This window comes from Hevea brasiliensis, chromosome 9, assembly GCF_030052815.1.
Source record: "Hevea brasiliensis isolate MT/VB/25A 57/8 chromosome 9, ASM3005281v1, whole genome shotgun sequence".
NCBI classification, from domain to species: domain Eukaryota; kingdom Viridiplantae; phylum Streptophyta; class Magnoliopsida; order Malpighiales; family Euphorbiaceae; genus Hevea; species Hevea brasiliensis.
The window spans coordinates 4,900,397-4,922,627 of NC_079501.1; the positions used below are offsets into that span (position 1 = coordinate 4,900,397).

A 22,231-nucleotide genomic window follows, 5' to 3' on the forward strand; every position below is an offset into this window, starting at 1 on the left:
TTTATAATATTAGGGTTTAGGGTTTAGATTTTTAAAATTAATTTAGCTTTTTAGAGTTTAGAAATTTTAGGTTTAAATTTTTAGGGTTAAATTATATATATAAAGAGAGATGTAGAACAAGCCAGACATGTATAGTTGTATCATATAGCATTACCCTTAACAGAATTTCTTTGAATTAGACTAATTTATCCAATTCAATAAAAAATTTTAACCGTCAAATTTAGTTAAATTGAATCGAATAACTAAATTAGAATTGAAGGAACCTTTCAATTTAATTCCAAGTCTCTATTCTTAGGATTGGAGGTGCTAATTAGGGATGACAATAGGTAAGTTAGCTGCGAAATCATACTACCCGAAACCAAAACCTGATTAATATTATCAGAATCTGAACCTGTCCAAAACCTAATTAAAATTTATTATCAATTACTTAAATTTGTTCCAAACCCGATTATTATTACTTAGTAAATATATAAACCCGTTTAATTGTATATATTTTAATTAATAATCTATATAAAAAAATAATTTTTATTAATAATTTATTTTTAAAAATTTAATAATTCCATAAAATATTTCTATTTTATTTTGTATAAAATAAGATATATAAAAATTTATAAATATTATTGTAAAAATATATATTTTATATTTAATTAAATATTTATATAAACGGGTTTGGATAACGGATAATCAACATGTACAATCCGAACTCGATCCAAACCTGTCACAAGTATTAAATTTCAAATTTTAACATGTCCCAAATCTGTCTTATTAGGGTTCGATTGGATCGGACACTTATAAAAACCTGACCCGTTGTCATCCCTAGGCCAATCTAATTCTAGCCCAGAATTGGACCACGCACGTGCCTATATATGGGCATAGAAGTCGGAACATTTGCAAAATTTTGGTGTATATATATATATATATATATATATATATATACACATATGGCTTCTGCTATGCTACGTATAGCAATTGCTGTTAAATCATTCAGTTAATGGCCGTTTTCATTTCGTAATAACACTGTCATGCTGCCTTGGATTTGCATGAGGCTACAAAATTTATTGGTAAGAGAACTGGTTGATCATTGTTTTATGAACTAGTTGAATTGATGGTTACAGAAGCTTGTGATTCTACGTCACCAATTTTATTGCGATCTTCCGTGGCTAGGCTTTGCTTCATCACACATTCCTCTGCGTCTTTGCTTTTGCCCCACAGGAGAATATACAGGCCAAGTATAACTAGGATAGATCCTAGAACACTGTCCATTATAAAATAAAGAATGTCAGAACAATACATGATTACATAGCACTGAATCTAAAGGGCAGCAGGCAACGACCTTCCAAGATAAATTTGATCATGAAGGATAGAGAAGTCGAAAATTGCAGCAAATATCTGGGTGAAAGGGCTGAATGCAGCTGTGAATACAGGGCCCCTTTGTTTCACACACCATGCCATCCCTACATAGCACAGGCCTGATGTTACCACCCCCTGCGTCAACACATGAAATATTATGTTTCAGGACTTGTATTTCAATTCAAGTCATGAAACTACAAGAAAAAAACTCACTTAAAGAAAATACGTACAGCATAAACAATACTTATAATTTCGAATTTCCCCTTCAGAATCCACATGGCAATGTTCCTTTCAACAATCAAACTTACAATAGCAGATTGGATTGCACCGAAGAAGGACAAAATGGCTGTGCTAGAATATTGACATGGGTATCTCTTGCTAATTTTGGTTTGTACGAGAAACCATGAAGACCACATAAGGCTGCCTGCCATCAAAAATAGAGAACCTATAACCCATCTTTGTGTCTTCTTATCAGACATCATTGTATCAGCGTGGTTTTTGATGTCTCCAGAATGAGGTTTGGTCAAGGGAACTCCTTTATAAAGGGTTAATAGAACAGCTCCGGCCGTACAAATTACTGCACCCAACACCTTAGCTCTTCCTGCCTTGATCTTCATGTTCACTTTCTCTAAACTGAAAAAGTTCAATGTATTAATTACTTATCGTGCAACCAATAATCATATATATAGTAATGTGATTATTGTTTATGCTTAAATACTTACCCGAATGGTAGAGCCAACAAGAAGGTGCTTACAGGCACCATGTTGAGGAATGCACAGGAGAACGCAGCAGAAGTATACTCGAGTCCCAGAAGGAACAGGTACTGTGAGAGCGTTACCCTTAAAAACATACATTAATTAATTCGTCTCACAAGTTCTTAGTGATAAAATTGCGGTAATAGTAATTCAAACTAATGAGCAATTAACAGAACAAGTACTGACCCGACAAGAGCGCCAAGGAAAAGGTAGCATAAGATCTGAAATGTAAGCCTGGGTCTGTTTTCCCTGAAAGAAAACTATAAACAATGGTTATCAATTGAGCTCAGGGAATGAAACAAGTTAAGGAAATAGGCTGATTATGAAGCTGTTACTTACCTTTCCCAATAGTAAGCAATAGGAGCCAAGAAAATAGAAGAAATTGACAGTCGATATGTAACAATAGCCATCTGGTTAGCTCCTCCATCAAGAACCTTTTTAAGAAGTACATTCACAATTGCAAAGGCAAAAGTAATAAAAATCATTGCAAAAACAGGCTTCAATTGCCCTCTGCAACCCATAATAAGTCTACAAGTGCAGTGCTAATGCTACGTACAGACAGATATATATGTGCTATGCAAATGCAACTCTTCTCTCTATCGGATTCTTGTGTTATCAGAAACGCAATCCGACTACTCCAATTTCCACGCTTCTACATATATAGGCTATTCAAGTACCTGAAAAACGAGGAGGGACAGGTTAAGATACACAAAATCGAATACACACTTTAGTCAATGACCTTTTTTTTTTAATTTTTTATTTAACTAATGTTCTCTGCCTACTTTCTTTAGCAGGAACGCAGGATCCTTAAGTCACCACTGAGATATAAAATAAACGACAGAACTTTCTGCTTCTAAGAACATAACCACTCCAAAAATGGGAATACACATGATTGAATATTAAGCATGGAATCGTGTCTTAAAGCAATCAACTTACCATTTTAAAAATCTAATATTCTCTTTCTGCTCTCTTTTGGAGGGTCTTTTTCAGCAGAAGAAGATTACATGATCATAATAATAATAATAATATATATAATATATAATAAGCCAATTGCCAGACATGGTCACCTTCATGACTTCAGAGATTCTTCACGAGTTTTGAGTGATCAATTTGGCTAATGATATCTTTCGGCTATAATATTATTAATTGTAGTAGGCGCCAATTAATAGATACGCAGTAACTAAACCAGCACATTCCAAGAAAAGTTGGAAGCAGGAAATGACCCAAGCATCCTTTTCTGCTGAGCATCCAATACCTGTTTCCAAACAGTGATTGACCATTTCTTGCTATTTTTCAAGTGTAAGAACAATATGTCAAATCTCCAGCTTTCCATTATGAAGCGCTGGGATGCTTCTGACTGTAATTTGTGCGCAAGCTCGTCCTGTCAAGCATTTGTATGTTAAGTTTTGGAAAGCACTCCTCAGCAGAGTTTCAACACGCCATTATTAAGACAGTTTGGAAATTATAATTTTTCCATTTCTACAGCTTTTTATTCTGCAACACTCTCGCTAAAATTGGTATGTATGATTTTACACGTACATTCCTCATTATTGAGTACATGCTCAACAGAAGAGTTGAGAATTTTGGTTAAAACTAAAAATTAAAAATTAATTTTAGCACAGTGACATTGGAGTTATAGGATGTAAAGTTGCCGGCTCAAATTTTGGTAAGAGCCAACCCTAAAAAAAAAAAAAAAAAAAATCTAAAAACTAAAAGCTGGTTTAAGCAAATTGACACGCTTAATATTTTAATTTTAAAGGCTATTACAAATCATACAATATAAACGTTTAAACTTGTAATTGAAGACTACCAATGAGCTTTATTGCCTGTTTTGTAGTGACAAAAAAAGAAAGAAAAACGGTGGGGAAGGAAAAAAAATAAATTTCTTATTTTGTGGGAAGGAAAAAAAAAATAAACGTCCAATTCCTTTGTTTTTGTAAGCAGAAAAGGGGGAAGAAAAAAAAATTATGATGATTTGTACAAAAAATACTCTTTGAGTCATTTTATTTTCCACTCAAATTGGATGAAAAATGTCACGACCCAACCTATGAGCCGGACCGGCACTAGGACCTGGACCAGCCTAAAGCCCCCGAGGCCCGTAGTAAGCCTAACTGTTCATTAACCCAACTCTAAGGCCCATTTGGGCCCAATATCAAGAAAACAAACGGACAGAGTCCGACCATAAAATGGACTTTCCAACGGGGAGTTTTCGACTCACCCGACCTATAAACATAATAAATACTCAATTGGGGAGCTCAGCTCACCCTCCACATACTCATATCCTCATAAAAATAAATGGGAGCTCAGCTCCCTCATCAAATCCATCAAACATGCATATCATTATATGTTTACAGGTCCAACATGATAATAATATTACAGACCATAATCAAATAAATACTTCTAACACATGCGGAAATTCTAGGAGTAAATAAAATTACTAAACAACCTGCGAAGGAGAAAAGCAGGTTAACCAAAATAAAATCCTCCTGTAGCCTGAAAAAAATATTGAACAGGAGTGAGCGTTCGACTCAGAGAGTAAAATATCAATTTTAACCATAATCTCTATAACTATCTAAAACTAATGCACCCTGTAAAGTGAAATGCAACATCAACATCATTTTCACATCATAACATCAAAAAGGTAATTTGGAGCACTCACGCACCCTGTAGCATCAATCATAACATATGGGAGCTGATCCCCTATACAGCTCTCTTAAATCCAACCTGGTGCCAGCGAAGAACTCAAGCTGGACTTTCGCTTAATAAAACAAATCGAGGGTCCCAGCGAAGAACTCAAGCCGTGACTACCCGTCCTATCCATAGTCCACACCACATCACACGCACGCCAACGCACGCACACTGCTCCAAATTATCACAACAACATCATGGCACTTTAACAGTTATCAATGCATCATAAATCGTGCCTAGAGTTTAACTACATAAATATATGCATATAAGTGATGCATGGGCAGCCTGAACATATAATAATATCGAAATTACAATTAAAATTAATATTTTACTCACAGACTTGACGACAATCACTGTGGCGGCTGGGCGGAGGAAGAAGGTTGTCCCGGCTCACCTGACAATTACATTACAATTTTTAATATAAAAGACTCAATACAAACAAAGAAAAAGACCAATACGTCCTAAGTCGTGCCGAAAATCCGGCAGAGTCTCCCCTATACCTAGGACCTACCCAACCTGCAAAATGGCTCAAAACACACTTCTATATTTACAATCCATATATCCACAGCTCAATCATATCACACAGTCCCTCCTGGGCCCATCAAATCAATCATCCATCACAGTATGTAATATTTCAAGTTAGTCCTTATAATTAACCATTTTTGCAAAAACTGCCCAAATAAGCTCTAAAAATTCTAAAACTTTGCCCCGCGGTCCTTAGCAATATTACTAAGCTATTGCAAAAAGAATCATAATTTTCTAAGCTACCACGAATATTTTATGGATTTTTAATCCTATTTAAGCACTAGAAAATTACGAAAAAGCAAGGTTCGGGTTTACCTTTGCCAATTCCGACTTCGAACGCACTCGACGCCCGACAATGTGGGGCTAGCCAAAACCTCGGTCCACCCGGAGACTTTTCAGAATCGGTTTGTTCGACCGAAATTTGCAATCTTGGCCAATCGCCGAATTTCCGCGAATCGAGGATACCTACATGAAGCCCATAACACGGGGGTTAGTACATAAATTTTTCAGAATTTTCTAAGCTCATTAAATGCTCGAAAAAACACTGCGAAGTTCCGTGGGACCCACCGAAAAACGGTGTCGGAAAAATTTGAAATTTATGTCGCCGCAAAGCTCTCGACGAGTGGAGCGCGCTGGTAGCCTCGGTTTTCTCGTGGGATTCACGGTTTTCGAGAAATCTAGCCCAAAAGTCGAAATGGGCTAAAATCTTCCCGAGCAAAAATCGGACAAACCGCTCGATGGATTTCGGCGTTCTTGGTGTCTATGGAAAGCTCTCGCCGAGTAGATGATTTTAGACACAAGACCCGGTCCAATTGGTGGCCGGATCGGCCGGATTTTGGCCGGAGAAGCCGAAACGACGCGCGCGCGAGGGAGGGAGATCGCGCTTTTTCCGCCTGCTCGCGCGGCCTGGCCGGGAGGTCGGGTGGCGCGCACGGCCTACCGGGTGGCAGGTGGGAGGTGGTCGGCCGGGGGAGGGAGGAGAGAGAAAAGAGAGAGAGAAGGGGAGAGGGAACGACGCGCGCGGGGAAGAAAAAAGGAAAGGGAGCCGGTCCGATTCGACCGGTCCGATCCGGTCCGGTTCGATTCGAAATACAAAATTTTAAATTTTTACTCTGCCTCGGGACCGAAAACGAGGTCCAAAAATTCCAAAAAAAATTCCAGAAAACTCAGAAAAATACGTAGACTCCAAATATATTTTTAGTTTTGCCACGTGGTCTTTAAATTAATTTTTAAAAATCATCAAAGTTTATATTTTTGGAAAATCGAACCCGATTTTTAAAATCAGAAAAATCTCAAAAAAATTCCTAAAATTTAAATAAAATTAAAATACCAAAAATGCTCATAAATTTAAAATTTTTGGGGTGTTACAAAAAAAGTGAAAAATAATATTTATTTTTTTATTTTTTTCTTTATATCATTTTTTTTCTCTAATAGTTTTTTTTAAAAATAATTTTTTAAATTTATTTTGTAATATAATTTTATTTATTTATATGTGCATAATGATAAAAATGTAATATAATTTCTTTTCATAAAAAATAAGTTGGAAAATATTCTTATTATAAGAAGGAAAATAATAATTTTCCTTTTCATATAAATTTATTCTTTTTTTATTTTTTTATTTTTTATAAAATAAGTATTGAAGTTGAATAATAATTGTTTGCTTATTATTGTTATGCATTATTGTAAATTGAAGACTTGAAGTGTTAAATTAGAAAAAAAAAAAGAGATTAAAAAGTTAAAGATAACTAAGGTAAGTTATGAGGGCTGAATTAGTTTAATAATTAAAATTATATCATTCACAGTTTTAAATTTAAATTTTTTATTATTTTAATTTTATTATAAAAAAAATTATGAAGATATTTTTATAATTTTATCTAAGGTGATATCATTTAGATCATTCAAGTTATTGGTGGTAGATTTTTTAGATTATTTTGGAAAGAAACATGAAAATTAATGTTTTTAATCTTACCCATAGAAATTACCTTGGTATTTTTTTTTTAATAAAAGTTATTTTTTAATAATGAAATAAATTTTTATAAGTGAGATTGAAAATCTCCGCGAGAGGAAATTATTACCATTCTGATCTTATTCATTTTTATAAGCTAAATAAAATAAAATATTCTCTTCATTTTTATGTTTATTTCTAAAAAATTATAAAATTGAAAATTTGATTTGAATGGGTTACTTAAAAATCCTTGAATTAAAGAGGGGGTTTTTCAATTTTATAAAAATATTCTTAATTTTAACAATTAAATATTTTAAAATTTTTAATTATTTTATTGAAAATTATTTCAATTCAATTATTAAAAGAATTTAAGTGCTTATATCAATTAATCATATATCTTTAAAAATATCAAGAGTTCAAAGCATTCATTTTCCAAATTGAATTTCTTTTTTTTTAAGTGCTTATATCAATTATTATTATTATTATTATTATTATTATTATTATTATTATTATTATTATTATTATTATTATTATTATTATTATTATTATATCGGCGAAGAAATAGAAAAATTAGCATGGATCCCAAATCACCTAGAAGGACCAAATGCGAGCAAACGGAACGGAATTCAATTTCTCCCTGAACCCGGAAGTTCTGAAAGGCGGACCTTTCCAAATCCCGCTCTTTTTTTCTTCAATTCAGTTCTTCGTGGCTTTGTGCTGTGGGATCTTCAATTCAAACACCCCCAATCTCAACACTGCCATGCTTCAGATACACAATCACATCCTTTCATCATTCTCTTCTTATCTAACGCATACTCTTCCTTCGTAGACTGGAGCTGAGGCTAGAGGAAACTAGTTAGTCAATGTCAAGATGCACCACCACTATCAAAAAACTCAGGCATTCCTGCCTTGGATTATTAGTGAAACGCCCAAAACTGAACCCCACATCACACTGCATCAGAGTTGGCCTATTTTCATCATCATCGCCATCCCAACTGGAGAACATTCTCCTGGTGGCATTTCTAACCAAGAACCTCTCTGAGTCTGGCACTCGTAATCTCGACCCAGATACCATTCCTCTTTCAGAGCATTTTGTTCTTCAAATCCTACGAAAAAGCTCGCTTCACGTCTCTAGGAAAATTGATTTCTTCAAATGGTGTTCTCTCAGACATAATTACAAGCACTCTGAGTGCACCTATTCGCACATGTTTCGCACTTTGTGCCGCGCTGGGTACCTTGAGGAGGTCCCCAATTTTCTAAATTCAATGAAGGATGATGGTGTAGTTGTTAGTTCTGATACCTTTAAGTTTCTACTAGATGCATTTATTCGATCGGGTAAATTTGACTTTGCACTTGAGATCCTTGATCACATGGAGAAATTAGGAACTAATTTGAATACCCACATATATGACTCTGTCATTGTGGCACTGGCTAGGAAAAATCAGGTAGGTTTGGCCTTGTCCATCTTCTTTAAGCACCTGGAAGCTTCCAATGGTATGGACAAAGAGGATGCTGCTGGTAATGTTGTTGGTGTTTCACTGCCTGGTTCCATTGCATGTAATGCATTGTTTGCTGCACTTAGAAAGGCAGACATGAGGGAAGAATTCAGAAAGGTTTTTGACAAACTGAGGGCAAAGGGCTTTGAGTTGGATACATGGGGTTACAATATTTCCATTCATGCATTTGGTTGTTGGGGTGATCTGGCCACCGCATTAAGGCTTTTCAAAGAGATGAAGGAAAAGAGTTTGGGTTCTGGATCATTTGGTCCTGATTTGTGCACGTATAATAGCCTCATTCATGTACTATGCTTGCATGGAAAGGTGAAAGATGCATCGATTGTTTATGAGGAATTGAAAGTATCTGGTCATGAGCCCGATTCCTTTACATATCAAATACTTATTCAGGGTTGCTCTAAATCATGTCGAATGAATGATGCAGCAAAGATATTTAGCGAGATGCAGTACAATGGGTTCCTTCCAGATACCAAGGTGTACAATTCTCTCCTTGATGGGATGTTCAAGGCAAGGAAAGTAATGGAAGCATGCCAGTTGTTTGAGAAGATGGTTCAGGATGGAGTGAGGGCCTCATCCTGGACATACAATATTTTGATTGATGGGTTGTGTAAGAATGGTAGGGCTGAGGCCGGTTACAGTTTATTTTGTGACCTGAAGAAGAAGGGCAAGTTTGTGGATGCCGTTACTTACAGCATTGTTGTGCTACTACTTTGTAGGGAAGGTCAACTTGAGAAAGCACTACTCTTGGTGGAAGAAATGGAGGAGAGAGGCTTTGTTGTTGACCTAGTTACTATAACGTCACTCTTGATTGAATTTCATAAACAAGGTAGGTGGGACTGCACAGAGAAGTTAATGAAGCACATAAGATACGGTAATCTAGTACCAAATGTTCTCAACTGGCAGGCGAACATGGAGGCTTCATTGAAAAATCCGCAGAGCGGAAGAAAGGACTATACACCCATGTTCCCATCTAATGGCAACCTTAATGAGATTATGAGTTTATTAAGATACCCTTACTTAGAGAACCGTAGTTCAGATGGTAGTGCAGTTGAGGATGAGAACAGTTCATCTAGTGAAACTGATCGGTGGTCATCATCCCCATATATGGATCATTTAGCCAATCAAGTTGAGTCTACTGATCATTCTTCTCAGCTATTTTCACTGGCTAGAGGCCGAAGAGTTCAAGTTAAGAGGATAGACTCTTTTGATATTGATATGGTTAACACTTTCTTGTCCATATTTTTGGCCAAGGGAAAGCTGAGCTTGGCTTGCAAGTTGTTTGAGATATTCAGTGATATGGGTGTGAACCCCGTGAGTTACACGTACAATTCTATCATGAGTTCTTTTGTCAAGAAAGGCTATTTTAGTGAGGCATGGGATGTCCTTAATGAAATGGGTGAAAAGTTTTGCCCCGCAGATATAGCAACATATAATATGATAATTCAAGGGTTGGGAAAGATGGGAAGGGCAGATCTTGCCAGCTCTGTTCTAGATAAGCTAATGAAGCAAGGTGGTTACCTTGACACAGTTATGTACAACACCCTGATTAACGCATTGGGGAAGGCTGGCAGGATTGATGAAGCTAAAGTGCTTTTTGAACAGATGAAAAGCAGTGGAATAAATCCCGATGTGGTCACTTACAATACTCTGATTGAAGTTCATAGCAAGGCAGGTCGTTTGAAGGACGCATATAAGTTCTTAAAAATGATGCTGGATGCTGGCTGCCTGCCAAACCATGTCACTGACACGACTTTGGACTTCCTGGCAATAGAGATTGAGAAAAAAAGGTACCAAAAGGCATCAATCTTGGGTGAGAAGGATGATTCCAATTGAGGTATCTTTACTCATGAGTCAAGAGGTTGGTTGAAGAATTATCAGATAGTGAGTGTTTCAGCCGAAAATCCTCAGTAGCAAGTCTTTCAGGAGAAGATCCTCTTGGAACTGACCCGACATTTTAACCGATAATGGAATTACGTCAGGTGCCATCTTGAGCTATATGCTTTCCACTTCATATTCCAATTCAATGTTTCCTAGTAAATTCTGTACTGTTACCAGAAGAATGCAAAATGGTACAGATTGGAACAGCATTCTACAATTGCTAGCCACCTATGCACAGATTAATATCAAATTAGCCGATTGTGTGTCATCCCATGGTTTCATTGCATGTTTCAGATTCACGGATTTCCCCTAGATGGTGTACCTGGTTGCTTGATATAATTTAGAGGAAGATGTGCCGCTCTGCAAAAGGTCATCATACTGCGAAGGCTCAATTAGTACTTCCAACGGCTTGAAGTTCAATATTGCCCTTCAGGAGAAATATAACATCAGGAACGGGTACTTGAAAAGCGACTTAATTTGAAGCCCATGTCTGTTGATCATCAAAATGGATTATTACTGCTAATTTATCCAAGGCAGATTGAAGCTAAATTTATGTATTAGGTTGGGTATATATCATTAAATGATTGATTCCTTGAAGCTTTGCACATTTCTTCTTCATGTATCTCGTTAAACAATCAGAATACTTTTATATTTTTCGAATTGTTAAGGCATATAAAATTAGAGCAAAGCCAGCACTGAAAGGATTAAAGCCCACTGACTAATGCGAACATAAAGCTGCTGTTCAACAAGTAAATTGCTCATATGTAATTATGTATAGCGTAAAGCAAGAAAATGGAAACTCAAATAGCAATTGCAGTAGCATCAAGTGCCATGGTTGAAACGACACACTGCACCAGACTTTCAATTTGCATTATTCTAGCAGAGATTTAGGAAGAGAATACAAAGAATCATAATGCAATTGTTATTTAATTAAAGAAGTTACATACATGAAAAAAATCTCTCTCGCACAATGCCTAACTGTAACAATCCCGGCCACATACAACACAACAGCATAAGAACAAAAGGAAAGAGAACAACTGTAAACTCTGTTCCTTTCAGATTAGAAAAGACCAAACAATAAAGAAAAACCGAGCAAGATAAGCCAGAGAATATGGACCAAAAGAAGCGCCTGACGAGGAAGAGAAGCGCTGCCGCCATTTTCCAGTTCACAAGCCCCTGATTTGGAAACCGGAGTACCAGCGCACATAGCATCAGCACACCCACACCAGTATGTCACTCCATCGACACCACAGACGGGGTCCATGCGGAAGCAATTGATCGGGCATGACGCTGGAGCAGTGACTCCGGCGCACGCACCGCCTTCTTTGCTGGTAATTTGCTGAATCACCATTCCATCTTCAGGTTTAGATTGGGCGACCGGCCAGCAAAGTCCAAAAATGGCAACGGCGAGACATAAAGAGGCCAAAATTGATAAATTGGGCGCCGATGGATCCATTAAATAATTGTTAGGGAAACGGTGAAATTCGGTGGAGATCAGGAGGCTAATCGCCGTAACCTTAGCTTGTTGGACGAGTATAGGAAACAAATCGAAAGCAAAGGATTTTTAGGAAGATTAGACGATCTACGATGACGGGATTGTAGGATTTGGTGATCAACAACGGTCTGAAACGGGGGAAAGTAGAAGGAAATAGAAAAAAAAAAAAAAGGGTTTGGTTGACCAATTCAGAGGCCGGTGGTGGTTTTAGCCCACTAGAGTTAAATCTAATCGATGCACCCTTGTTAGCCCGTGAACACGTACGACCAAATTCCCGTTATACCCTCGCGGCCTCGCCCAGCCCACACGGTGATGGAGCAACCCGGTCCAGCTGGGATTTTTGTTTTTTAAATATATAAATTATAATTTGATTGCCATGATTTAAATCTTTGCCTCCCGCAGAATAACACATACATCACTGAATCACTTAATAGCAGTTAGGAATCATTCAACTCATTTGATATTTATTAATTATTAATACTGAGAGAGCAATAATTACTTAATCTTTTCATAATATTCAATATGAATTATTTTAAAAGTTTTGTTTCTTAAAGGGCATTTAATTGTAAAAAAAAAAAAATCATATTTCTAATAATTTTGATATTAAATTGAACTTTGTTATACATTTAAGTAATGTTTTTATGTATATGTATATTAAAACATATATTTATATTATTTTGGTGGTTGTATATAAATTTTAGCATATATTAACTTTCATGTATAATTTACAGTAAAATAAAGGATTAACGGTTAATAGTAAAAATGAATGTCTATTTATTCACCAACGTAACCTTCTTATTAGGTAAGCCAGAGTGCACAAATACAAGTATACAACAGCAGTTGTTTTTCACACACAAGGCAACTGGGGAAATTAAGAGGAACAGAAGCAACTGAGAGAACCCATATAAGAGAGCCCAGTTGAGACCATTAACAAGCCTCTAACTTGACAACTGGAACACCGGCGCAGGCAGCATCAGGGCAGCCACACCAGTAAGTCACCCCATTAGCCCCGCAGACGGGATCTGGGCGAAAACAGTTGATAGGGCATGCTCCAGGACGATCGAATCCTGAACACAAATTCTGTGCTTGTCCCATTGTGAAGAGAAGACCCACCACTACTAGCATTATCATGCACAGGCAGGCTACTTTTTTGAGGATGGCCATAGTGTAATGAAAGGCAAAGGATAAAGCTTTCCTTTCTTGCTAAAGCAGAGCCCAGGAAGCAATGAATAGAAAGGTGGATGCATTCATATATATATATATATATATATATATATAAAGGAAAGTCAAAAGAAGCTAAAATGGCGATGCTTATAGTCAGAGATAAGGATAGAAAGCTGCTTTTCTTGACCGAGATCCTTCTTGTCCAACAATCTAAACATAGAGGTGTCTTTGTCCTCCATCACGGCTCGGGCTAATGTCTAAGCCAGTTTACACAACCCAAATAGTTGACTGAGATGAATGGATAAATTGACTTTTTTTTTCTTGATGAATAGATAAATTGACTTTGAGCTATGCAGATAGTAGCTAAAAACTATATATATATATATATATATATATATATATATTGGAATATGGTATGATTACACTTGTATTGCTTAACGTTTTCATATTCCTATACCATTTCATTTTAATCCAATGGTATGATTACACTTGTATTGCTTAACGTTTTCATATTCCTATACCATTTCATTTTAAGGGAAAATTTATAATTTGGTCTCTGAATTTTACTCTATATTATACTCTAATCTCCAGATTTTAAAAAATTTATTATTTTTTTGAATTTATATTATATTACACTTTGATTTTTAGATTTTTAAAAATTAATTATTTAGTCTCTAAATTTTATATTATATCACACTTTAATTCCTGTAATTTTAATATATAAAATAATTTTGTTACGATCCAACCTATGGGTCAGACTGGCATTAGGACCTGGGGCCAGCTTAAAGCTCTCGAGGTTGTAGTAAGCCTAACTATTCCTCAACCCAATCCTAAGGCCCATTTGGGCCCAATTTCAAGAATTCAACTGGAGAGAGTTCGGCCATAAAATAGACCATTCAAAGTAGAGTTTTTTATTCGCCCGACCTATAAACACAATATAAAATAAATTGGGGAGCTCAACTCACCCTCCACATGCTCATAATATCAAAAATCCAATGGGAGCTCAGCTCTCTCATTCTATCCAGTCATACATGCAATTAATAATCTTACAAATTTAACACCATATTATATTATAGACTCAAATTAATTAAAATATTCCTAACACATGCGGAGTCTAAAATTTAACTCAATTATACAAAATACATCAAATACTACTAATTGACCTGCGAAGAAAAAGAGCAGGTTAGTCACAACAAGTAATTATCCTATAGCCTAGAAAAATATATGAACATTAGTGAACGTTCGACTCAAAGAGTAAAATACTAATTTTAATCACAATTTCTATAGCTAACTAAAGCTGATGCATCTTAAGGCATGGAATGTAACATCATCATAATTTTCATACAAACTACACCATAGCAGTAAAAAGGCAATTTAAAGCACTCACCCACCAAATACTGTACAAACAGTACATATATGGGAGCTGATCCCCTGTACAGCTCTATTAATCCAACCTCTGCCAGCGAGTGTCTCTCAAGTCGGACTTTCGATTAATAAATCAAATGCGAGGTCTCAGCGAGTGTCTCTTAAGCCGTGTCTACCCCGACTTATCCATAAACGATCGGATCTCAGCAAGTGTCTCTTAAGCCGTGTCTACCCATCCTGTCAATATCCAATACCATACCACAATCACGCCAACGCACGCACACTGCTCCAAATCAACACAAACAACATCCATGGCGCTTTATCAATTGTGAATGCAATATAAAACGTACCTAGTGTTTAATTATATATATACATATTTATAAGTGATGCATGGGCATGCTTGAACATATAATAATATCGAAATTATAATTAAAATTAATATTTTACTCACAGACTTAACTGAGGTCACTGCGGCGGCTGGGCTGAGGAGGAAGGCTGTCACGGCTCACCTGACAAATTTTATTAAAATTATTTAATATATTTTACTTGATACAAGCTTGAAAAAGATCAAAAACACCATAGATCGTGTCAAAAATCTGGCAGAGTCTCCCTTATACCTAGGACCTACCCAACCTGAAAAATGGTTCAAATTGTACTTCTATATTCACAAGCCACACATCCACAACTCAATCACATCACATGGCCCCTCCTGGGCCCACCCAAACAGTAAACAATCACAATTTGAAAAAGTACAATTTAGTCCCTACAATTACCCTTTTTGAAAAAACTACCCAAATGAGCTCTAAAAATTCTAAAACTTTGCCCCGCGTTCCTTAGCAATATTATAGAGCTAACGCAAAAAAGAATTATATTTTTCTAACCTACCACGAATATTTTATAGATTTTTAATCGAAATTAAGTATTAGATAATTAAGAAAAATGAGGGTTTGGGTTTATCTATGTCAATTCTGACCCTGGATACGCGTCCGGGATGTCTGAAAAAGATGGGGTAGCCTATAACCTCGACCCAATTTCGGAGACTCTTTCGGTAGCCTGTTTGCCGGGCCTAAAATTGCAGACCCGAGTAACTGTTGAATTTCCGTGAATTAAAGATACCTACGCGAAGCTCACAACACGAGGGTCAGTATATAATTTTTACGGAATTTTCTAAACTCATTTAATGCTTGGAAAAATACTGTGAAGTCTCGCAGGACCCACCGAAAAACAATGTCAGAAAAATTTGAAATGGGTATTGCCACGAAACTCTCAACGAGTGGAGCACTTTGATACTCTCAGATTTTTTGTGGAGTTTAAAGTTTTCGAGAAATCTAGCCCGAAAATCAAAATGGGTTAAAATTTTTCGAACAAAAATTGGACAAACCGCTTGATAGATTTTCGTGTTCTTGGTATCTATGAAAAGTTCTCGAGGTGTAGAAGTGTTTTGGGATAAGACCCGGTCTGATTGGTAACCGGATTGGCTGGAATCGCGTAGGGAAGGCGAAGCGGTTCGCTGCACGCGTAAGCGCCTTTGGGCGCATTTTTCCAGCGCTACAGGTCTCAGCGGGTGAGGGGACGGGCTAAGGTGGTGAGCCGGCGAGCTGGAGAGGCTGGGGCGGCGAGAGGAGGAGAGAGGAGAAAGAAAATGAGATAGAGAGGGAGGGTGTCGGGGGCGCGCGAAGAAGAAGGAAAAAGAAAATGGGCTGGTCAGATTCGGTCGGTCTAATCCGGTCCTGTTCAATTCAAAATACCCGAAATTGAATTTTTACTCTGCCCTGGGACCAAAAACGAGGCTCAAAAATTTCGAAAAAATTTTAGAAAACTCAGAAAAATTCGTAGAGTCCAAATATATTTTTAGTTTTGCTACGTGTTTTTTAAATTAATTTTTAAAAATCATCAAAGTTTTATATTTTTTGAAAATCGAACCCAATTTCTAAAATCCAAAAAATTTCAAAAAATTTTTCAAAATTTAAATAAAATAAAATATTAATATTGACCCGTAAAATAATTAATTTAAAAATTAGAAGTGTTACAAATTTAGTACTTATGTCAACGGATAAAATTATTGTAAATATGAAAATTATATGGACTAAATTATTCTATATATTAAAATTAAAGGGATTAAATAATTCATTTTTCAAAATTCAAGGACTAAAATGTAATATAATGCAGAACTCAAGGACTAAATAATTAATTTTTCAAAACCTAGAGGCTAAAGTGTATCATAGGCAAAACCCAAGAATCAAATCAGAAATTTCCCTTTTATTAATCACTATTGATACTATACATATATAAAATCCCTTTGACATGAATTATGTTGACAGATATGAAAAATTTGACGATATCCCCAATAGCTGTAATGTTCAATTTCTTAAGCCCAGTTTTACGTTCTTCATAGCATCGATTATTTAGTTATCTTTTTGCGCTTGCTTAAGTGCAGGGCATAAATGCTCCATATGCAAAAGCAAACTCTGAAAAACAAAAATACAAATTCAACCTTACACAATAGCAAATATCCCATATCTTTATTAGTTCCCCACTTTATTATCATCAATTTTTAGCTGGCAATTTACAAGTCATCCGCAAGTAAAATCACAAGTACAGGGAAACAAATGAAACCAAAAGAAGCCTCTAACTTGACAACTCGAACACCGGCGCAGGCAGCGTCACCTGATAGGACATCCTACTGGAGGATCGAATCCCGCACACAAGTTAAGCTGCTCCCTCTTTGCTTGTCCCATGCCCAAGCAAAGCCCCAATGCTAGAGCCATGATCATGCACAACAGGGCTGCTCTTTTTTTTTTTTTTATGTATAATTAATAATGTGATAAGTTGAGTTTCAGTGCAGTGAATTCCAGTTTATATTAAAAATATTATCATTAAATTAATAATTGAATGATTATTATTTTAGAATATAAGATAGTATCAGAATACACAATCAACATTAATTAACTTGGTGCACCGCATAATTTCCCAATGTTGAAACTGTAACCCATCTTTTATTGGTGAATAGTAATGCTTATATATATGTATGCATGGCAGGAATGCCAACTATAACAGCAACTCCAAATAAAAGAAAAAAAAAAGGAAAGTAAAGCAGACACTGAAATAGACGATTGAGCAGCAGGATGATCATCATGATGATGATTCAGACTTCACAAAATATGTATAGATGGGTCAACAGAAGTGCCTAGGCCCAGGAGTTTAGCACTCTCCAAACTTAACCACAGGAACACCTGCGCACAAAGCATCAGGGCAACCGCACCAATAGGTGACTCCATTTGCCCCACAAACTGGGTCAGGACGGAAGCAAGCAATGGGGCATTCTTCTGGAGCTGGAGTTGCTCCTGGGCAAAGATTAACACCTTCAGATTGTACCATTGACAGCCACACACAGAATATGAGGACCATCGTGCATAAGGGGGCTACCATCTTCTTGAATGAGGCCATGATAAAGGAAGAAAGATTAATTCTTTGGAAAGGTAGAAAGCAATTGTGAGGCTGGATTACTGGATGGTGGGTGAATATATAGAGGAAGACATGATATAGTCAAGGAACGTGAACTCGTCTCCAGCAATCTTTAGCTAATATTCTGATTCAGAGGCGGCAAGATGAGCAGATCAAAAAGTCCAATTACTCGTCTATTTGTTATCTATGGCCGCTTTTATGAAATGCACGCAAGCAGCCTTGCTACAACCACACAATTTTTGTCTTGCAAGTTATCTGATTGTAACATTTTAATTACCTTATTTACACAAGTTGATTCCAGAATTCAGGGCAGGCTTAGCAGTAGCATGCATATGATCAAACAAATCAGCTCAAGAAACCTAAATTTTAGGTGACCTAAATTTTAGGTGAAGATACTCATTCATCAAAAAGCAATTTCAATCTTTCTAAAACTCTGCATCCGCTTAGTACTTACTGATCATTGCCCACAAATAACTGCATAGCATTTTATTCATCAAATCTTTGATCTTTCTGTAGACAAATATATCCATTTATTGTCCAGCAATTTACTTTCCCTGTTTTGACCGACTTAATTGCAACATGTCTCAATCTGTAAAGGGCCTTATAACATTCAGAACATTCATGACTAACTAGATTCAAAACATACTACCTCCAGTCGAGTACTTCTTGGTTTCTCTCATGCTCCATTACTCAAGCACCAACAACATGTTTCTTTCTACGCCCTCCTGCTCAATGCAAATGAAAAGTTTATAAATGAAAATGGATAAATGTACTAGAAAACAGCACAATAGTGTATCAAAAATCTTACTTAAACAGGCACCGATCTTTGACCTCGGTCCATGATTATATCACACAAAAGAGAAAGGAACTGAGACCAGTAATAAGGTGCCTCACTTGTCAAGAAATGAGAGATAGGAGAACCTTGTTACAGGGATATGACTATTTTAATTTTATAATTTAGTGAAAGGGCTGATAGAAAAATCACAAGTTCTTTTCCAGCATAAAAGCAGAGGGAGAGTCTAAAGTCTATACACCCTGTACACTTCCGAGTTCCAATATCTTATTTTCTCCATTGTTTGTTCCACAAAGAACTATAGGCTGAAGCATTGTCTGCTATTATGAAATTAAAACCATATATTTTATTTCCCTGTTTTGTTATTTTTAACTATCAAAAGAAAAATTAAAATATTTTCTACCTCATATCTTAAGACAATGGCTCAGACAATTAGCAGGAGTCATTGCATTAAAAGAAAACCTTATTTTCTCTATTTTTGTTCTATGATGAATCATCTGGCTTTAGTTTCACTATAGCAGATGATGGTTTAGACAACGTGCACACGTCTTTGTAGCCTGTAAATTTCAATTTAGCTCATTGTCTGATCATGTGCTAAATGTTCGACATCATAAGGCATGTGAGTTATTTGTCATGGATGTTCAACCACATGGTGTATTGAAGTATGAAATAATGAACTATAATATCCATTGATAACAGGCATGTGGCCTGCATGGCTGCAAAAGATTTTTTTGATGCACAGAAGTTAACAAGTATGTAATTCATCAATCTGAAGTACAATTTTCAATTCATTGTCAGCACATATGCAAACACATATAAAGCATCAATATTCCAACAATAAAAGGAAGAAGATTTCTATCATAATATGAAGCAGTTTGTTGGCATAACCTAATAGACAAAATTTCATGCGATTTGCTCTATATGGATATCTTTACTGGATGATATCCATTGTATGTCTAATACAGTATAATTCTTGCATGTAAAGAAGACAATCCAAGGTTTTTAAACAGAAATGAATTTACCTGCAGGGCTCTTGCTCCAGAGGGCTTGACCATCTATAGCAGTGAGGAGTTGATCATCAAGGCGTTTCCATGTTTTGATTGACTTAACAGCTTCCCAATCTCCCTTCTCTGACTTCTCCAAAGATGCTACCACCACCCTGGCCCTCCTTGACCATCCAGCCTTCCCATAGGCATGATATCCAAAGCCCCCAGCATAACAAAGTTGTATACCAGTTAGCTCACCACAGAAGTCATTCAGATGATCATGTCCTGTGAAAACAGCCTTCACATCCCCTGCCTCCACCATGGTCGTGAAGAAACCAGAATTCACAGACGCAGAGCTAATGCCTTCCTGTTTCACCCCTGTGAAGTTGGACGAATCAAAACTTGCAAATTCAGGCAATGGGATGTGAAAGTACACAAGCCCAGGTGCAGGTCCTCTCTGAGGCTCCGGGTTGCTCATGTATGCTCTCTGCAGTGAACAGAGGAAAGAAAATTTATTTAATTGATCATTATCAAGGCATCAAACCGATCAGAAATTAGAAGTTAAACAATCTGTTTAATGCTGATTCTAATCTTTGTATTATATCGACTTTCAAAGATTTAGCTACTCTCAACTTATGAGAGCAAAACACTCTGTAGAAACAGCAGTGAGTCTAGCTACTGATAAATAGTGGAAGTAACTCGTAAAAACACACAAGAGAGGCAGGGTCGTATTACCCGGAGGTTTGAAGAAGTGCGTTGGAACCAAAACTGCTGAGAAGGTTTGATCCAACCATAGCCAGTAATTGATGGAACGGTGGAGTAATCTCCACTGTCAAGGAAGTAGAGATTGAGAACTGATTTGTTTTGAAATCTGGAACCCTTAACCCCACTAATCTCGAGGTTATAGTTTCCAAAACCATCAATAATGTGCGCCTCCGCAGGATTGACTTGAGAAAGAGTGTTTTTAAGGTCAACAATATGCCTCATAACTCCTTCTCTTGACAAGGTCGATTGTTGATCATGGTTCCCCAAAACAGCCACCCATGGTATGTTCGAAGAAATTGCAGGGGCAAACGCAGCAGTAAGTGATTTAGCTGCGTCAGTGGCATCAAATCCAAAGATGTTATCACCTGTTGGGCGAAAAGTGAATACTTGCATATGTTAAATCTGTAATCAAATTAGGGAAATAAATTCATAACTAGAGGAAAAAGAAGAAGCGGACCAGTGAAAACAATTAAATCGGGCTGCTCAGCTCGAATCATGCGCTCGACAAAGGCAGTGGTGTTGAGGTCAGAGCAAGTACGCATCTGACTCGGGAACACATTCAAGCAAGGAGTAGTCTTGCCATCTGCAAAATGCATATCCGCCACTTGCAGTATCTTGAACTGTCCATTTTGCCCAAAACGCAGCTGTTTTTTCGCCCCGAATACAGCAATCATGTGAGAAAAGGCTAACGCTGCAACCAAGTGACAAAGGGAAAGACATGAAATTTTTCTCCCCGCCCCCATTTCCTGAAGTGTTCGTTCTTTATTTCTAGTTCCAGATCTCTTGATCTACTCCGCAAGTCCCCCCGTGGCCGTGCAAAAATAGAAATAGAAACAAGGTGCTATATTGGATCTCCTCAAAGTCCACGACGCAAAATCAACGTAACAACAACACAAACAAAACAAAGCTTTCATTCAAACAAATAATTGAATGCAGCCAATCGAGTTTCATTCGTCTAGAAGAAGGAATAGGACAGGTAAGCCAACAGCTAATCAAACCGAATTTATTTTCATGCTCTGGTTTTGGAGAAATTATCAAAACAACGTGAGATTATTTTTTATATTATAAAAATAATATATTTTTTTATAAAAAAAATATTAATTTTTAATAGTATTTAATAATTAACGCTGATTTTAATGCTTTGGCTGACTCTGGGTCCTCACTGAAAACGTACCAAAACGGCATCAAAATCAAATACAATGCACTTATAATTATTCCTCTAATCCTATTCCTCTTGATATTGGAAAATATTAAAAATTAATTTAAAATTAAATTTAATATATTTTAATTATTAAAATTTTAAAATAATTAAATAATTATTTAAATTAATTATTTAATAATTTCTAAAAATAATTTTTTACCATTCAACTATAATCACCTACTCATTAAAAAAGAAAAAAAAAACTATAATCAAAACCAAAGTGGTCGAAGCTTTCTAAATAAATGCAGAAAATAAAGTCAAAATCGACAACCCTGCCCAACTAACTCCCACATTAAATTTTCATTTTAAAGAAATCCACTTTGATATTAAATGTATAAATGG

General features: G+C 36.3%; 4 protein-coding genes across 6 annotated transcripts; 1 reads left to right on the top strand and 3 right to left on the bottom strand.

Annotated features, from left to right (window-relative positions):
* Positions 1 to 1,000: 1,000 nt before the first annotated feature.
* On the bottom strand, positions 1,001 to 2,908 carry LOC110673587 (WAT1-related protein At3g30340-like). Of its 2 annotated transcripts, none has more exons than XM_021836723.2 (6): positions 2,445 to 2,908; positions 2,292 to 2,354; positions 2,073 to 2,189; positions 1,581 to 1,983; positions 1,334 to 1,485; positions 1,001 to 1,255 (listed from the first exon to the last, which is right to left on the bottom strand). In XM_021836723.2, exons 1-6 carry the CDS (start codon positions 2,624 to 2,626, stop codon positions 1,087 to 1,089), a joined length of 1,086 nt encoding a protein of 361 aa, XP_021692415.1. In that variant the 5' UTR covers positions 2,627 to 2,908; the 3' UTR covers positions 1,001 to 1,086. The 2 variants fall into 2 exon arrangements, with proteins under 2 accessions (XP_021692415.1, XP_058010117.1); XM_058154134.1 differs by having other exon boundaries at positions 2,292 to 2,365; positions 2,445 to 2,561.
* A 4,913-nt stretch (positions 2,909 to 7,821) lies between these two features.
* LOC110672431 (pentatricopeptide repeat-containing protein At4g01570) lies at positions 7,822 to 11,315 on the top strand. Of its 2 annotated transcripts, none has more exons than XM_021835216.2 (2): positions 7,822 to 10,756; positions 10,853 to 11,315. In XM_021835216.2, the coding sequence occupies exon 1, from the start codon at positions 8,127 to 8,129 to the stop codon at positions 10,608 to 10,610; it is 2,484 nt and encodes an 827-aa protein (XP_021690908.2). In that variant the 5' UTR covers positions 7,822 to 8,126; the 3' UTR covers positions 10,611 to 10,756; positions 10,853 to 11,315. The 2 variants fall into 2 exon arrangements, with proteins under 2 accessions (XP_021690908.2, XP_021690915.2); XM_021835223.2 differs by having other exon boundaries at positions 10,950 to 11,315.
* Positions 11,316 to 11,554: 239 nt separating this feature from the next.
* Positions 11,555 to 12,379, bottom strand: LOC110673430 (uncharacterized). The gene has a single exon (XM_058152534.1). It carries the CDS (start codon positions 12,109 to 12,111, stop codon positions 11,716 to 11,718), a length of 396 nt encoding a protein of 131 aa, XP_058008517.1. The 5' UTR covers positions 12,112 to 12,379; the 3' UTR covers positions 11,555 to 11,715.
* A 5,276-nt stretch (positions 12,380 to 17,655) lies between these two features.
* LOC110672425 (probable inactive purple acid phosphatase 29) lies at positions 17,656 to 21,711 on the bottom strand. Its single transcript, XM_021835204.2, has 4 exons — positions 21,146 to 21,711; positions 20,659 to 21,053; positions 19,960 to 20,410; positions 17,656 to 18,869 (listed from the first exon to the last, which is right to left on the bottom strand). The coding sequence occupies exons 1-4, from the start codon at positions 21,429 to 21,431 to the stop codon at positions 18,835 to 18,837; spliced, it is 1,167 nt and encodes a 388-aa protein (XP_021690896.2). The 5' UTR covers positions 21,432 to 21,711; the 3' UTR covers positions 17,656 to 18,834.
* Between the last annotated feature and the right edge of the window lie 520 nt (positions 21,712 to 22,231).

Coding starts and splice junctions, on each gene's coding strand:
- LOC110672425 (XM_021835204.2), bottom strand. CDS start 21,431: ATGGGGGCGGGGAGAAAAATTTCATGTCTTTCCCTTTGTCACTTGGTT. Junction 21,054..21,145: donor CGATTTAATTGTTTTCACTG/GTCCGCTTCTTC, acceptor TTCGCCCAACAG/GTGATAACATCTTTGGATTT. Junction 20,411..20,658: donor GCACTTCTTCAAACCTCCGG/GTAATACGACCC, acceptor TGTTCACTGCAG/AGAGCATACATGAGCAACCC.
- LOC110673587 (XM_021836723.2), bottom strand. CDS start 2,626: ATGGGTTGCAGAGGGCAATTGAAGCCTGTTTTTGCAATGATTTTTATT. Junction 2,190..2,291: donor TTCCTTGGCGCTCTTGTCGG/GTCAGTACTTGT, acceptor TATGTTTTTAAG/GGTAACGCTCTCACAGTACC. Junction 1,256..1,333: donor GATCAAATTTATCTTGGAAG/GTCGTTGCCTGC, acceptor TATAATGGACAG/TGTTCTAGGATCTATCCTAG.
- LOC110673430 (XM_058152534.1), bottom strand. CDS start 12,111: ATGGATCCATCGGCGCCCAATTTATCAATTTTGGCCTCTTTATGTCTC.
- LOC110672431 (XM_021835216.2), top strand. CDS start 8,127: ATGTCAAGATGCACCACCACTATCAAAAAACTCAGGCATTCCTGCCTT.